This window comes from Magnolia sinica, chromosome 8 (genome assembly GCF_029962835.1).
Source record: "Magnolia sinica isolate HGM2019 chromosome 8, MsV1, whole genome shotgun sequence".
Taxonomy (NCBI): domain Eukaryota; kingdom Viridiplantae; phylum Streptophyta; class Magnoliopsida; order Magnoliales; family Magnoliaceae; genus Magnolia; species Magnolia sinica.
In genome coordinates this window covers 88,511,269-88,530,033 of record NC_080580.1, presented here as the reverse complement: position 1 = coordinate 88,530,033, position 18,765 = coordinate 88,511,269, and the positions used below count along the sequence as shown (strand labels likewise).

The 18,765-nt window shown below is 39.0% G+C and overlaps 1 protein-coding gene across 2 annotated transcripts in view; it reads right to left on the bottom strand.

The window, feature by feature from the left end:
• LOC131253619 (uncharacterized) overlaps positions 1–9,388 on the bottom strand; it is a 49,517-nt gene extending 40,129 nt beyond the window's left edge. For both annotated transcript variants that reach the window (XM_058254687.1, XM_058254688.1), the window contains exons 1-3: positions 9,186–9,388; positions 6,931–7,029; positions 5,073–5,224 (exon numbers count right to left, since the gene is read on the bottom strand). In XM_058254687.1, the coding sequence (XP_058110670.1) occupies positions 5,073–5,224; positions 6,931–7,029; positions 9,186–9,311 (377 nt within the window). In that variant the 5' untranslated portion in view covers positions 9,312–9,388. The remainder of the gene's footprint in view (positions 1–5,072; positions 5,225–6,930; positions 7,030–9,185) is intronic.
• Positions 9,389–18,765: the final 9,377 nt, after the last annotated feature.

The window sequence follows — 18,765 nt, the reverse complement described above, 5'->3', positions numbered from 1 at the left end:
AAGATATATGACTGTCCACTTTGAGTTTGGACCACCCGATCGTAGTAAACTAGCTACTTAATCTCTACATCCACTCGTACACATCAAGTTAAGATTCCGATCTGTTCATCTTGTTCATTACCTATGAATATGCCTAACCTACCATCAAAATTACAATCTGAGAAACTTACACATGTGAACAAGTCACTTGAATCTAACGGTATACATGATCTACCTCTTGATAACTCCAAAAACCTACTTGTGTTCATCCGTTTACAAAACCGACCGTATAACCACCTACATACATGATCAAAGTATTAACCATCAAGTTTTTTTATTTTTAACATGTCATCTGACCGTCCATCATATTTGGATCCACCAAACGGGCCCCCTAAATATCAAAATGAACAGCTCAGTTCGAAGATCGTAGGGTATGTACCACAACTACCAGCTAATTTCTCTATTAGATGTATAAAAGCATTGATTTAAACCTCGGGGCAGTATAGCCCATTAAAAAGGCATCTTAGTCACCTATAAGCGATCAATGCCCAAACTGGACCGATGGAAAGAGCACGAAAAATGAAGAATGTACGCCCAATTTCAAGACAATCGGACGGTGCATCTGAGCATAACGGGTGTCGCAAGATAGCTAAGTAAAGGGTAGCAAATTTGTAAATAAGAAGTTCCATATGCATGGCACCCAGCGTAAGTGGGAATGAAAGTTTACTTCAATGGTGGGCATCGCCTCCGCACTGACTGATAATGTGGGCCACATGGAGCTCGGATCTACTTCATATTTTGGACCATGGCCTAATGCTACCCTACAAAACAAATGAATGGAGTGGATCTCCCAAAAGACCATCAAAAGTGGAGCCCACCTACTCCAGTAGAGGAACCGAAGTCAAAACTCCCTCCGTAAGCTGCAACATCGCTTGAAAACCGATCGCACTCAGGAGATTTCACGCCCAGGGCTTCCGAGCCTTTGGATCTAGCTCCGATCCTGGCCGTCCAAACTCCAGAAGAGGAAGTCTAAGCAGAGAGATAGGAAAGGAATTGGAGAGAGGGCATTCCACCGTTTTTCACGCAAATCAACCACATCGCGCGGAAATCAGCTTCATGTAAACCACCCAACAAAAACATCCAGATCTCCAATCTTGTGGGCCAGGGAGCATCGGATGGAAATCCCAGACCATCTGGAAGAATCGCTCCGAGCGAAGGTTGGCTAGAATTAGATCTGCCATTGGAGCACGACTCATCTTCCCCAAGCTATCGCTGGACGATAACCACTGTCCTAGCATCAATTTAAGGATCAAAACCGTTCATTTGTTGGCCCATTTATATAGGAAACCTTCCCCAACACACTAGAGGAAATAGGGTAGCAAATCTACACCTTGAATTTAAAGCAATACGCAAGCTAAACAATGGGATTCCCGTGCGTAAACTGACCAGCGCAAGGCGTTGTTGTGTTCACTGGAACTCTCTCTTGTTAGAACACATCCAAGAGATTCTATTTAAAGCCCTCCCATCGACAACAATCCAACATCAGAGAAACAAGAGGGAGTGAAACAGAAAGAAACGTGAGAGAAGAGAGAATGTTGTGAACTGAGCCACGACTCATGGAATCTCAAGTCAAGATCATATTCAAGTTGAATCCAACATCCCAAAGGTAAGAAGATCGTCCAAATTAATTTTCCATAGAAATCCTTAGATAATTTACATTCAAATCTTAATTCCAAGGCAATGGTTGTAGATTTCATTATAGCTGGGACGAATTGAGTCGACTCAGCAAGTGAATTTCGCTGAATTCCGAGTTTTACTGAATGAGGTTAAATGCTGATTAAGGATCTACTAATAACCCTATATTAGCTTCACATATAAAATCATTACCACTCTAAGCCTAACTCTAAACTTAGATCTTAGGCAAAATCCTAGCCTTCAATCTTAGCCATTAGAGTCATCTGATGTAGCGATCTAACCCCAAGAATTGTTTAAAATAATGTTAGAATTCAGTCATACGGCATGTACACAGAACTATAACAACACTTGAGGGTGATCTGACATTAGAGGTGAGGGTTTCTTCCTTTATAATTTGCAATGAAATTTATGTGATATCTTAGTGTTACATAATTCAAATCACTACATTATTATCTTGTACACAAGTATTATGTTGGAAATCTTATTTCTAGTGATCAATATATTATCGTGGAAGTAATGTGTTTCGGGCAGCGGCCCTCTTGGTCAGCACGTAATCCTGTGGGTTTGTAAGTGGTGCACAATCGATGTAAGTAAATCGCCATGCGTGTTACATCACTTATCGGGATTGGATGTCGCAAATAGTTGCTCCATGAACACATCGTGTCAAGTAAATCCCTCAATCACGTTGTTGTGTCGCCTTGAGATGTTCGCATAAATCCACGTTAACGTTGGACACGCCGACGAATCTCCGTAGTATGAGATGCGGGGCGAGCCGGTTATCTTTAAACTACTTTCCAGTTTGTGACCATGATTGGTGAGTGTGATGGACCGCACATACTTTGCTAGGCATGCATTTCATGTAAAATGTTCACGCATACCGATACCACTTGTATTTATGGAATATGAGATGTATCGAGACCCTTCTGTTATTCTTATAAATAACTTAAATCATTGTAGGACAAACATCACTATGAGTAGGGCGTTGACCCTCTCCAACCATACAGATATTGCAGGTGAATTACAGGTTGATGATACGGTCGATAATCATTCTATGGAAAATTCTTTCAAATAAAGAAGAAGAATAGCACCACGAATTATTTTATTTATTTTCCGCTGCAAACTTTAATAATGTAATAAGTTCTCATTGAGAAGGCATTAAAGAATTATTTGTACGCTTTTTACTCTAATGGAATAATAAATACAATCGATTTTATTCTCGTGAATGGTTACCTTCGTGAATGTAATTGGATGTGATCTAAATGAAAAAAAAAAATAAGACGCGACTTTGAAGCATCCAATGTTTACATTATTAACACCCAGAAATCTCGGGCACAAGTATGTACTTGGGCCGCGAAAATTCGGGATGTTACATTTAGACCCCTTGAATTTCTAATAAGCAATTAAGCATCCCACTAACAGAACCGAAAGTGATCTAAATTGACACATTCCTACAACTTCAACCATCGAACTCCAAACCCAAGACACCATACCCACAAAATGTTGTTTAGAAACCCTTGTCCACAGGGTTGCATGCCATCTCCAAGTCAAAGTTGTTGCTAGCAAATGATGCCTGGTTTTCTCGCCTTGTATCTAGAATAAATACATATGTCCACTATGAGCGCACGATCTATTATCTAACTCTCATACACAAAGGCCCACCAAGCTTTCAAAATAACACTACCCAGCACCTTCCTTAACCTAGTGGCAAAAATCCTCACCAAATTCTTACAGAGACCACCAATTAGGATGATCAGTCTTTGAGATCTTCTGCTCTCTTCTTTGGGAACCAGCACAATAGAGGATGCCCCCGGTCTTTAATAGCCTTCCCTTCTCATAAAACTCTAGAAAAAAAAAAAAAAAAAAAAAGTTTACAAGAATCGACTTGACACTCATCATCATCAACATCTGAGCCTCATCCCAACTAATTGGGGTCAACGACATGAATCTTGTTCTGTCATTCCACTCTATCAAGATTCAAGGGTCATAATAGGTCATTAAGTGTTTTATTACTACCTCCACCCTTGTCCTTTTGGGCCTTCCCCTTGCCCTTTTAGAGCATTCAACTTGGTACTCGCTCTTTCTAAATGGCGCGGTTCTTGATCTCCATTGCAAATGACCAAGCCATCTATGTCTACTTTCCCTCATCTTATCACCTATTGCTACTACCCCTAAGTTCCCTCAAAATGTATTCATTTCTCATTCTATCCTTCCACATCTTGCAATTCATCCATCTCAACATCTTCATTTCAGCTGCACATCCTATGAACGTGTTGCTCCTTAACTGCCCAACAGTCTGCCCCACAAAACACGGTTGGTCTTATAGCTATCCTATAAAATTTCCCCTTAGGTTTGAGTGGTACACAACAATCACATAAAACTTCCAAGGCAAGTCTCCATTTCTTCCATCCATCTTGAATTCTAAGGGTACCCTATGAGATCAACTTGACACTATACCAGAAATTTTGGAAGAAAGCCACTGGGAAGCTGTCCAGCCCATGAGCTTTGTTTGTACCCAGCTCCAAAACTCTGTCTTCTCTCTTGCTCCTCTATAGGGTGTTCCACCCGATCCACTTCCTCAGCATTGATCTAATCGAAGAAAAGGTTATATAGCTTCAGCCTTTTCCATTCTTCAGAAGATATCAGAACTAAATGGAAAGAAACTATTGCATTCCTCAGAACATTAGAGAACGAAGCTCCCAAGTTAGCTAGTAAAAGATTTTAGCGCTAATATTAGTAAGCTTCCAAGGCCTCAGAAAATCACCTGCAGCACACTATTTTGTCGTGAGAGTTGCCTGTGATGACTAATTTCCCAGAGAAAGACAAAGAAAAGACATGCAATCCTTCTCAAAGAGAAGAAGGCCTCCAATTCGTTCAATCCCACCTACCCCCAAGGGCCAGTTCATTCAAAGATAAAACTTTGCAGGTAGAATACATCGGTGAAGAGGAATTCCAAAAGTTATTCATAGGACCAATTCAAGCTTTTCAACAATGATATGCTCAATGAGATGTGAAAGGCAACAATAAAACGCTATAAGAACTACAGAAAACAAGGACAACCTTTTTTTAAAAAAGATAAAAATAAGAAGAATCTATTTTATATGCATCTCGCTGAAATGATTGCAGACGCCTCAACATATAGAAAGTAGCAAAATAAGCTCAAGACCATCCAACTTGTAAATTGTAATGGATCTTACGTAAAATGGTAATAATCTCACAGGGTTTGTTATGTCGTGGAAAAAGAAAAAAAGAAATCATTCCCTTCAAGTCACCTCATCATGTCTATGGAGAAGTTTGAATTTTTCAAAATATGCTATTTTTTTCCCAAAAAATGCTATCAAGTCTGTTGAAGTAAAAGAACAAACACAAGAGCCATTTTCCTGAGGAGAGAGGTCAAATACCTTTGTGTGCCTTCTAAACCTAATTCCTTTATTTTTTCTGACAGTGGCATAACAGGCTCTGTTACAATATAAATAGTATGCTTATTATTGGAGCCATCCAAAGCTTCGGCCTCAGTACTATGAAGAAACGACAAGATATTTGGATGTCTAACCTGCAAAAGATCAGAAACAACTTCTTAGACTGGCAGGCACTAAGTGCCAACAGTTTAGAAAAACAGTAAGACTAAGAAATGCATGCAAAAGATGGTGCAAAAAGATGCTAACAAGTATCGATAATCAATGGACAAGAACTTTCAAGATTATAAGTATAATAGAAGTGACAGGTTGAGTGTTTTAAAAGGTATAGGTTGAAGTACAGCTAACGACAGACCTTTTTGTCAACTTCTAAGCACTGGATTAGTACTTGATTATAAAATGACCATGTTGCAAGTCAACATGACATAAAGATCATTCCCAATAAGCACATTCTCTACACAAATGGTTAAAGCTGTCCTTTTACATAAAGCATCCCAGCATCCATTATGAGACCAAGAACTTAGAAGTAGCACCAATAGGTAATAAGATGAGGAAAAGTAGACTTAGATGATTTGATCATGTTGCAACGGAGACCAAGAACTGTGCTGGTTAGGACTGAGTTGGTACAAGTTGAAGGCTCTAAAAGAGCAAGGGGAAAGTTCAAAAGGACATTGATGGAGGTAGTAAGAAAAGACTTGATATCCTATGGTCTAACTGAAGTTATTGCCCTTGATAGAGTGGAATGCCAGAAAAGGATTCATGTAGCTGACCCCAATTAGTTGGGATGAGGCTAAGATGATGATTATCCCAGCTTCCACTGGGCATGAGTCACACACACATGGAGGGTCAAGCTAGGGCGGTTGACTGCACGCAAGAAGAGCAAGGAGCTCACAGATCCATGTTTAACAAATACTAGACTTACATGCCAATACATCCATGCCCCACGCTCCATGTAAAGCCCAACTATTATGTTCTCCCCACAAGGGGAATTTAGAAAAATTAAGGTCTAGATTATCCAGTCCAGACAAGCCCACTAAGCATAATGGCCCAAATGTATTCCCACATGTTCCACCATCAGACCAATAATGGAAAGGACATGCCAGGGTGGTTGGCTGCACATAATAGCAAGGATCTCATGATACATGTTTACCAAACACCACTCACATGCTAACACGGTCATGCCCTATTCTGCATGTTAACCAATTAGTGGCACGACCTATAAAGGGAATTTGCAAACAGTTAAGATCTAGGGCATGCACTACCAGACAAGCTCACTAAGCGTGAATGTGATGATTAGAAAGGAATGATCTTCATGTTACAGGTAGACGAATGGATTTGTTGTTTCACATGGCATACACTATCCAACATTTGGATATCATGGTCTGGTTGTTTGGCATGAACTTCCTCAAGTGCCTATCAATCCCAAGTTATTCCATATCTTGGGAGAACCAAGTTATCAGACCAAAATGACAGTGAAATTTCCCTGTAGAAGTAAAAGTAAAATAAAAATCTATGAAATATACGAGATGCAGAAAATATATATAGGGAAAAAAATCAAGTGCTGACAAAACAGTGTGTTCAGATGCTGAGGGAGCATCCATCTTCGGTCAATCCTTGTAAAAATACAGACTCAAAAAGTAGTTTCATGATATTCCAACAACCAAGACAACATTAACCCCACTGGCAATGCAGGAACCATGCTTATCTATTTTTAATAAAAGTAGAAAAAAATATGCAATTACATATAACATATGATGTTGAATGACCAATGGCAAGTTAAATTACAAAAGAGAATCCAATTTCTAAAATCCAAAGTCTCAAACAATAAAGAGAAGTAGCTTACCGTCCTCAAGCGTTTGACACCATTACGACCAGCAGTCAAGTGTCCATCTTGGGGATTACTTCCTGAAAGAGAAAATATGGACACCAAAGACCCATCATCCTGGTAAAACAGCCCACCAGATCCATGAAAAACCATTCAGACATCCAGATAAACAAATTACAATAAATAGCTGTCAATTGAAGTGGGGTATTTTACCGGCATCAATTCTTAAATTCTCCGATATGGTTTCTTATCAAAAAGAAATTTTCCAATGTGATTGCATGAGCAAGATTTGTACACTTGACAGTATAATGAGAAGGATTGAAAGAATAAACCACCACATACAAGCGCAAAATAATCTAAATGGGTCCATGAAACTCTCTTGGGTTAACATATTCTCATTGTTGAATTAATGCACTTTATGTGCATGCAAATATATGGGTCTTGGATGTGTACATTACATGGATTGTAATTTGCATACATGGATGCATGTCTAGGTAGGAAGTGGCTTACATGAATGATTGTGCATGCATGTCTAGGATGTTTTGTAAGTTGTGAATGCATGCATTTATGTCTAAATTATTGTTAGCGTTGCAAGTTGTGCATAGGACTTTTGATTTTGCTGCATGCATTTAGTAGAGTTTTGGAGATAGAGTATGTTGCATGAGAAAGAAGAACAGTTTGCTTAGATTTACTTAGCTATTAAGTGTTTTCTAGGAACGTTGAGAAGATACATGTGTGTGCATTGAAGATAGCGTGTTTGAAACTCTATAGAAGGGGTGTAGAAGTTCATCTTGAAGTATGAAGAAGTAATACAATTCAAAAAAAAAAAGTATCATTTTCTCTTCTTATCTAATTTTCTTTCTTTTCTTTTTCTTTTTCTTTTTCTTTTTCGAGATATGAAAGAAATTTTATTGAGGCCAAAGCCAAAAAACAGAGAAACAAACAAAGAAAAAGAAAACTGTACAAGCCCGCCCAACACCCTTCCCAGACAAGGCACAAGGCCACCCACAAACTATGAGTAATGCATGCATATCAACCATTACACTCAGCCAGAGGATACAAGTTTTTCTAACCATGCACTCTTCTTAATAGTGAGTGTCCCCATCCTAATTGTTCCCTCTAGTTTTGTTTGAATTATGAAATTATTGGCCGCCGCCAAATGCTTGGAATTGCCTCATTTGTGAGTCAAGCTATCTTACAATTGGCTCAAAACAATGATTGTCTTACATGTTGCACACATGTCATGTTGCAATATTTGAGACGGTTTACCTCATCAAATTTTGTATCCAAATCTTTACCAAAAAAAATCATGTTTGGCACACCTCGGTCAGAGAAAACTTCATCTATTAAAGAGCGAGATCAAGGTTAACTAGATCATGGGTCGCTCTTGTATGTGGTACGGGAATGGGTAAGTGGTACACTACTTCCTCCAAAACCTAGTATTTTAGGGGTAGGATCATGCAGGTCACTCTAGTGCATACATTGAGTATATCCAATATAATCTTATGTAAAAATTGATACTGTAAGACACTCATATTATTTTAGATGCACGCTATTGCATACATCGAAGTGTAAGTCTCTACACTAAGTGTAAATTTACATGAGAACATAATTAACACAAGCACATAGACCCATAATTTCGGCTCCGTAGAAATAGCGACCCCGAATGCAAATGACCCATAATCCAGATCCCATGATTTGAAACATAAAATGTGTGTGTGCGAGCGTGAGTGTGTGTTGTGGGCGGCAGATGAGGGAAACAAGGCCAATTTTTGGTTGATGGGCTCAGAACATCACATACACATGCCCCATGTCCAATACACATTATGGGGTAATTCCATGCTTCCAGAGGCATTAGATCTCCTCCCAATAAATGAATACGTGTGTTTTTTGTTACAAACAAGAATTCTTCAGGATTTGATAGTTCTATTTACTTGCATTTTTTGCCAGAAAAATATGAATTCTGCAGTATTCATATTTTAATAAATTATAGCAATTGCTTCTCATATAACTTCTAATGAAACTTAAATTAATATCATCAATCCCATCCCTATGGAGTTCTGTAATTTAAAAAATTCAGACGGTTTGGCCCGTGGAGGGGAGATCTTATCTGACCACACTCTAATAGATCGAGATCTACGGATGTCTAAGGCCTGATCTAAATGGACACTGCTGACAATGATCGTCGACCTACCTACGGCAGATCTTAGACGGATCAAACTAGGAAAGATGAGAAATTTGAAGTAAAAAGTCGGATCGAGGGTATTCCTGACCTTTGAGGTGCCTCGGTGGTGGGCCCAGGAGCCCCATGCTGAGGAGTAGGGCTCTCCGATGTTGTACGGCAGATCTTTCAGGCCCGTGCCGGATCCGGCAACGACGCCTTTCAGGAATTTCAGCATCTCTTTCGCGGAAATGACAGGACAGAGAGAGAATTTTCGATCTGTGAAAACCGAGAGAGAGAAGGGAGGGATTTTGGGGTTGGGGTGAAATCGGATTGCGTGAGTTACTCAGTACGCTCTTATCGTACTGAGTAAACTCTGTTGGGCCCACTGTGAATGCACGTAGTTTATCCACGCCGTCCATTCGTTTTTCCAGATAATTTTAGGGGTTCAACTTAAAATTTATGCATGTAAAAAGCTCAAGTGGACCCTACCACAGGAAAAAGTGGAAGTATTGATTTCCACCGTTGAAAACTTTCTAAGGCCCCAGTGATGTTTATTTGTCATCCAACCTGTTCATAAGATCAGAAAGACAGATGAAAGGAAAACGCAAATATCAGCTTGATCTAAAACTTTGGTTGGCCCTAAGAATTTTTCAACGGTAGATGTTCAATTCACACGGTTTCTAGTGGTGTGGTCCACTTAAGGTTTAGATATGCTCCATTTTTGGAATAGAGCCCTAAAATTATGTGGTAAAAGAGATGGACAGAGTGGATACAATGCATGAATGACAGTGGGGCCCACAGAGTTTACTCCGTACGCTAAGCGTACTGAGTTACTCAGTACGTAATCCTCTTCCGGTTGGGGTTGGGAGGGACGCGAATTTCCTGCGAAAGCCTTTCGTAGGAAGTTCCTGCGCTGGAAACCTAAGTGGGGCCCACCGTGATTTTTGTGAGAAATCCATCCCGTCCATACGTTTTTTGAGATCATTTTAAGACAGACGGTAGAAAGTGAGACGGATCGAATACTAACGTGGGCCGAAAATGTGATGATTGCACGTCCACCGTTGAAATATTCGTGGGGCCAAAGAAGTTTGGAATCATTCTAGTATTTGTGTGTTCAGTTAATCTCAGTAGGAATGACGTTAAGAACGGTATGGATGGCATGTAAACATAACTGTCCACCCCAGGAAGTTTTTAACGGTAAGAATTTCCCTACCCACCTTTTCCTTTAGTGAAGCCCACTTGAGTACTGGATCCGCATCATTTTTGTCCCCACCTTCTAAAATGATCTCAAAAAACGTATGGACGGGATGGATTTCTCAAAAACATCACAGTGGGCCCCACCTACGTTTCCAGTGCAGGAACTTTGGCAGGAAATCCGCATCCGGTTGGGAGGAATGCAGGAAAATCTCTAGCGATTCGCGCAAAGATTTTGGTCCCCCGCCAACAGGAGCACCAATACATGTGGAAGCCATGTGGGGCTCACCGAGATGTTCGTAAGAAATCCGTTCCGTCCATCACTTCCGCCATCTCACGTGAGTGCATGATAAATGAAAATAAGGTAGATCCAAAGCTCAAGTGAGCACACAACAGTAAACAGTGGGGATGGAAACTTCCACCGTTAAAAAGGTTTCTGGAGCCCACCATGATGTTTATATACCATCCAAACCGTTCATAAGGTTATTTCCACTGAGATGAACTGAAAACACAAGCACTGGCCCGATCCAAAACTTCTATGTCCACATGAAGGTTTTGATGTTGGACATTCAATCCCACTTTTTCCTGTGGTGTGTCCCACTTGAGTTTTGGATATAGCTCGTTATGTATTAATGTCATAACATGAGCTTTACAGACTGATGGACGGATACGATTTCACACTTATATCTTAGTAGGCCCTTCGTATATTATTGTCATAACATGAGCTTTACAACTGTTTTCCCGTGGTGTGGTCCCATGAGATTTGGATCGTGCTCCATCTTTGGCTCCTGCTTTTAAAATAACTGAAAAAATAATAAAGGGTGCTCTATTTTTCGCTCATGCTTTAAAATGACTGGAAAAAAATAATAAAAGGCATGGAATGGTAGAGCACCCACTAGTATCAGCGAATGGATTGGCTACTCCCCCTGACACCAGCCCCGTGGCTGATGGTCGGTGATCTGTGGGCCCCACCATGATGTATGTATTTCATCTATTCTGTTCATCGGTTTTTAAAGATGATTATAGGACTATATCCAAAAAATGAGAAGGATATCAATCTCAGGTGGACCACACCACAGGAAAACAATAGTGATTGGATATCCATCATTTAATTCCTACTAAGGCCCACTGTAATTTTTATTTGACATCCAATCTGTTTATTAGGTCATAAAGACCCAGATGAAGGGAAAAAACAAAGATCAGCTTGATCCAATATTTTTATGGGCCCCAAAAAAGTTTTTAATGGTTGGCGTTCATTCAACATTGTTTCCTATAATGTGGTCCACTTGAGACTGGGATAAACCTCATTTTTTGTGCAATAACATAAAATGATCTATAAAAATAGATGGACGGCATTGATGAAACACATACATCATGGTGGGGACCACAGAGCACTGACCACCAGCCATTGGCTGGTGGCAGGGGGAGTAGGCAATCCTTTCCCTAGTATCAAGGGTCTCAATGGGTTGGATCTAGATTTGATCCCATTGGATACGACTCCAAATCTGAAATTTGTAAGCTCTAACTCAATTCAAAAAGGTGACATCTATATCCTCATACACTTATAAATAACTAGATCCATCAAAAAAGTTCATGTAGACATCGAATTCAGGTTAAATATGGTCTAAATTCACCTGTTCACAAATATAAAAAAATATAAAATAATATATTTAATTTAGTAATAAAATATTACAATTTAAATCATGTATGAGTACTGAGGTCTGAATAACATATGTCGAATAGTCACACATAATTTACTACCATGCAAGTTGAAATGGTTGACGGCTTGAAACATGTAATGGTAGGGATACAATTGGATCTAACCACTAAATCCGGATTCAACCCAAATATGATTCGGATTTATTTTTATAAACCTAAATCTAGTCCATTTAAGATCCAACTCCACATTATACAAGTTCGGAGCAAATTGGATATCGAATCTAACTCGCTCTATTGAGAGGCCTAACTAATATCCACCTCAATGGTGGCACCGTCAATGAGCAATCCTCATCCTACCTAGAGGGTTCTCTTCAAGGGGCATGGGAAGTGAATGGCCTGCCACACCTACAGTGCTTTGTGGGCCCCACGGTGATCTTTGCTATTCACTCATTGGGATCTTTCTTTTAGAGCATGAGGAAAAAAAATTAGAGAGAAAAATCTTAGGTGGACCATATCACAAGAAATTAGTGGTGATCAAATACCAATAGTTAAAAACTTTTTAGGACACCATAATGTCTACTTGTCATCCAAGATATTAATTAAGTCACAAACAACTAAACGAAGAAAAAAACAAATATCAGCTTGATCCAAAACTTTTATAGATAGAAGAAGTTTTTTAATGTTGGGTGTTTAATCACCTATTTTTCTTGTGGTGTGGTTCAACTGAGACTTGTATCTTCCTCACTTTTGGGGTCATTCTTTAAAATGAGCTGAAAAAACAGATGGCGTTGATAGAACACATACATCATGGTGGCCCACTAAGTAACGTTCGTAGCTAGTCCCCACCGACAGCTTAAGTAGGCATTCTGCCTCTCGGGGCATAGGCAATTCGCGTTCTATCAAAGAGAGGCCCTTGAAGACCGAATTTCCACGAAAGCGGCTTCGGTTCTGTGGATCCAGGGCCCATTTGATGTATTTGCATTATATCAACGCCGTTCATCCATTTTCTCATATCATTTTAAGCTATGATCTTGAAAAGATAGGAGATCCAAATCTTAGTTGGACTACTCCGTAAGAACCAGTAGTGATTGAACTCCCACCACTAAAAATTTTCAGGGGAAGCCCGAATGTTTATTCGCCATCCAACTTACTGATCAGGTCATAAAAGACTAGATGAAGGGGCCACAAAAACATCAGTTTGATCCAAAATTTGTGGTCCACAAAAAGCTTTTAATGATCAAACACTGTTGTTTCCTGTAATGCGTTCTACCTAAGATTTGGATCCACTGCATTATTGGGTTTATGCACTTAAGGGCCTGTTTAGCCAATTGCATTAGGTGGGATTAAGGTAGATGGAATTGTAAAAATTACAATAAATGCATTTGTAAGGTATTGTACCTGGATTGAGTGTATCCCATGTTTTTTAATACTATGTTTGGAATGCATGCATTAAAAAATAAATCTCAGAATTTACTTTCAAATTGTATTTGGATTGAACTTGGATGAAACAAAAATCCATCATCCGTGGGATTAGTAATCTCATCTCACACTCTCCAACGCAAGGCTCATTTTCCAAAGCTTAAAAAGTTAATTTTAATCCCACCTCAATAATGCAGTCCCATTTAATACAACTTAATACCACTATCCAAACAGGCCCTAAATGGGTGGGGAAATGGATGGGATGCATGGAAATAAGATAAATATATCACGGTGGACCCCACAGTCAGGTATCCAACAAAGCTATTGTTGGACGTAGGCCAGTGGGGCCCACTAGTGAGCAATCACGAGTGGGTGGGTCCCATGTTTTGAGGTCTCTTCCGGCCTCATTCTTTTTTAGTTGGTTTTTTCAAATTCAAAAATGAATTTGATTTTGGATGGGAGATAGGGAGAAGACCTGATAATCTGGTCTCATCCCATCTATATCCTTTTCTATAAAAGGGATGAGCTTTTTTCCCGTAAAAAGTATCAATCATAAGAAATACCGAGAGAATAAAGAGAGATATAGTGTGCATAGTAATTTGTCCATTTTGGTTTGTCCTTGGGACAATATAATCCATACATCGTGATCAGGGGCCATCTATACTGTGTGATCAGAGGAGTGAATAGACCCATCTGCTCCAGTAGTAATTAGGCGGGCCGTTAGATCTGTAGCGTTAATCTTCTGCTTCGTGAGGGTTTCATATCGTGTAGACTGTCAGATCTTAAAGGCTCAAGCCTACGTGGATGCATGTACACGTGTAAAATTTGGACTCTTAGATGTGCATGTCTTGTACAATACCTATTAACATAGCTTAATAATTTGGATGATCTGGATTCCAATCATTATTTATTATGCATTATATATATTTTTTGGTTAATCGGGTCAATAGTGAACTGTTTCATGCCTGTTGAGGCATTTCCCATCAGATCAAGGTATGGATCATTGAGCTTAATTTTACAAGAATAAAGGTCAATGGTCCTAAGATCTGGAAGATTCAGGCATTCCCCATCAGATCAAGGTTTGGATCACTAAGCCATGAGCCCTAGGTGCATGGGAAAACCATGTAGTTTTCTATTGTGTTAAATTTCGTACATCCAGGGTATTTTTTTTAATAATCCAAAGTTTTTATCTGATGGGATCCACTTTAGATGAGCAAGGGCCAATGATGACCATGATCTCCAACCATTCATGAGGATGCATGCATAGATCATGATAAATGCTTGCCTTGTGGGGTCAGGCCCACAAGCTGCGAAGCAGGCCCATCAGTTCCAATGCCGACTCTATCGCTAATGGACGGTTCAAAATAATCCACTGTGAAATACTCAATTAAAAGATTATTGTCCGCTCACCATACGGCCATCGTGACATAAACAACTATAAGGTTGTTGTATTGACGCACCCAACTATATAGCTGCTGTGAGAAGTGGATTGGCCGATGTACATCACACCAGCTATATAGTTTCTTTATTGACGTTAGAAAGTCAAGTGGGTCTGATCACGTGGTATGTGTTATATCCAAACCGTCCATCCATTTGGTGAGCTTGTATTTAGTGATTTGGTATACGGATGAACAACATCAATGTAAAACACATACATCACGTTGGGCCTACAGAACACTGTTGGGTGTGATTTTGGCAATACCAAAATGAGACAATGTAATTGATGCAGCAGATTGGATGTCATGTATACATTACGTGGGTCCTCCATATCACTGAAGTGGACCCCTCATGTGTACCATATTTTTAACCAACGGTTAAATGTTGGCCCAATTATTTTCCAAACTGGACAAAATTTGGCCATTAATGCATGGACCAGAGGTGATCTACAAACACTTTTGGGCCCACCATGTTAGTATATTTGAAATTTAGTCTGTTCATCACATGATAATTTTGTTCACTGTACGTACAAAAGATCAGCTCGTAAAAAATTCATATCAAACAAATCAATGGGAACCATGTATAATTGCACATATAACCTCACATTTCATGTATTGTGGCCCACCAATATTAGAGTTATTTGATACTGTGGCTGTCGTATGAAACTTGATACACCGGCATTCATAAATGGTACAGTGGCATATATAAAGTCATGTTAAATCCATTAAATTATGGAACTCACTATTTCTAAGTTACAGTAATGTTTCCCATAATTTTAGAGTCCCATGGTCAGGGCCATAGCTAATCCGCTCACTGCCAAGCCACACGGAATGATAGAATGGCAAGCCAACCGTAGGTTTGTGCAGGGGATGCGGATTGCGTCCAGAATGTACATAAATCAGGCTAAAGGAAGACTTAGGTGGGCCCATCAACTCTGAGTAACTGCCTGATTGGCTTATCAGGTGGGCCAATCATGTCTATTGATTGTAATCCACTGGCCAAATTATCACAAACATAGTGGTCACCTAATTGTTTTTTTGAATTCTCCTGCAATTTAGCTTATGCAATTTTTGTATGGTTTTTTTTTTTTTTAGCAAACTGTTAACTATATTTAGCGGAAATATGGATGGTGTAGATTAAATCTGCTTTGAGAATTAGTGATCTAGAGATCATTAGTGATCGAAACAATCATTAACCATGATGATCAATGTTGATGATAGGATCATCATCAATAATGAACATTAACGGTAATGATCGGATCCATCACTAATGGTCATGATCACAGGTGATGATTGAACTCTTTTTATGGCTATAAACTTCATTTTTTTTAATCTGATGATAATGATTATTTGTGTGATATAATTAGGCCTAATGTAATCAGATCTAAGCTATTTTTTCATTGGAATATAGAAAAATTAGTGTTAGAATGCTCCCTATATATAAATAGGTTGTGCATAACCTAAGTGGGAGTTAATTCTCCTCCACCAAATAATGCATGTAACCTGTAATGGAAGGTTACACGTTATACAAATATAAATTTATAAAAGCATCAAGTTTATCTTAAAAAAGAGAACTTAATTGTTCTACACTATCCATTCGGGTATGTGGACTTTCAGATCTTGTTAAGATGTGTCGACTACTTTTATACTTTGAAAATTTGTATAACACGTAGAAATGTTGATGATTAGTGTCAATCCCTTAGATCATAGCTAAGTAGTGATACTTATGCAATGTAGAGATGGCCACAAAAGCGTCAATCGCTAAACAGTTAAAGGACAACATTTCGATGGTAACAACTACGAAGACTGGTCCCACGTGATGTGAAACCTTCTGGACGAAAACGACATATCGCACATACTCAACGAGGTTCAAGAGGAACTCATACTGGCTGAAAACAAAAATTTAAGAGAACATAGGGCTGCAATGACCCGCTATAATAAGTGGTGTAAACAGAATCGTTCAGCCCGTAATGTCCTTATTAGCACTATGCACAAAGAACTCATACCTACGTATAAAGTGTATGACACTGCTAAGGGAATTTGAGAAGCACTGACAAATGCCTATGCGTAAAAGTCAAATGCCAAAGTTCGGGCAATGGAATTAGAATTCCAGGAGTATAGGATGCCAGTCGGCTGCCCCCATCAAAAATCATATTCGTAAGATGGAGTAGATGATAGGTGCCCTTAGGAATGTTGGGTGTAATTGACTAAAAATCAAAAGATTATAGCAATGCACTGTTCCTTGCCTGAATTTTGGGCCCCAATCAAAAGAATTCCGAACCATACTGATTCAATCACTACATTCAGAGACTTTTATGACCACTTGGTACGTGAGGATGAAATGAATGCAATTCAGCCAAGTTCAACGAAGGCCTTTGTAGCAGAGACCCATAAGCGAAAAGCTAACAAGAAACGGTTCAAAGCTCGTAAGAAGGCGAAAAAGAATAACCAATAATAGAAGTCCACAGCACCTCTTCCAAATCTCAAGAAGGGGAATGGAAAGAAGAAATAGAAAAAGACAAGTATAGTCTGTTTTGTCTGTGGAAATTTCGGTCATTATGCTCGGCAGTGTGCTTATAAAAAGACAGCAATTCCTAAGTCACTAAATACTTTGTATGTAGCCATTTGTTTTGAAATCTTTTCCATTGATACTATATCTAACGAGTGAATTTTAGATTCAGGCACAACAAAGCATGTGACATGGAGTCGTCGATGACTCGAGGAATTCCGGCCTGTTGTCAAGAGAAGTTACGAGGTGTATATGAGAAATAATATTGTCGAAGACATACTAGGGATTAACGTTTCCCATCTCCATACGCGCATAGGGCAAACTATAATCATTCGTGATACTCTTTATGCACCGAGGATACGTCGGAATTTAATTTTGTTTTTAGGTTATTATTTGATGGTTTTGATATTCAATTTTCCAGGACGAGTTTCTCTGAGACTAAATAACCTTGTCTTTGCATGGGAAAATTTAATTTCAGATTTATTTATTTTGGACGTAAATACTAATAATGCACATCTTGTTTTATCTGTTATGTCGAATGAAACTGTAGTATCTAAATCTCAAAAATGGCACACGAGGTTAGGTCACATCAAAAATGATCGTAGGATAAGACTAGTACGTTCTTGTCTATTAGACTCCTTATCCAAAGTTGATTTTCCATTTTGTGAACATTGTGTGTTCGGAAAGACTTCGAAGAAACCATTTCTTAAAGCGGCTAGGTCCAAGTTCACACTAGAGATAATCCATTCAGATATCTGTGGACTCTTCAATATACATGTAAGAAATGGATGTCAATACTTTGTCACTTTTATTAACGATTACTCGTGCTATGGATGTGTATCTAATCTCATACAAATCTAAGACTTTTGATTGTTTTCTTAAATATAAAGCCGAGGTGGAAAATCAACTTGAGAAAAAGATTAAAATCATTCGATCTGATAGAGGTGGCGAGTATACATCTGAAACGTTTAAATCATATTATGAAAATGTTGACATTGTTCTGTAGTACACAATGGTGTACACTCCACAACAAAATGGTGTTGCAGAAAGAAGAAATAGGACACTATTGGACATAGTTAGATCGATGATGACATAAACCAATCTCTCTACCACATTTTGGGGAGACGCACTGTTAACAGTCATCTATGTCTTTAATAGAGTCTCATCCAAATCCATTCCTAAGACCCTGTATGAGATGTGATCTGGGAGGATTCCTTCTTTATCCAACCTACGCCCTTGGGGATCTTTGGGATATGTTTTGCCACCTACTCTGCATAAAGGTAAACTTAATGGTAAGACCATTGAATGCATGTTCATAAGGTACTCTATACATTTAAAGGGATATGTTCTAGTTTATGAAGACCATAAACGATGAATTGAGATTGAATCTCGGGACATGACCTTCATTGAAAATAGATACCCCAGATGAATGCTGCAAAAGGTTCCAATAGAACTTTTTGAAATACCAAATG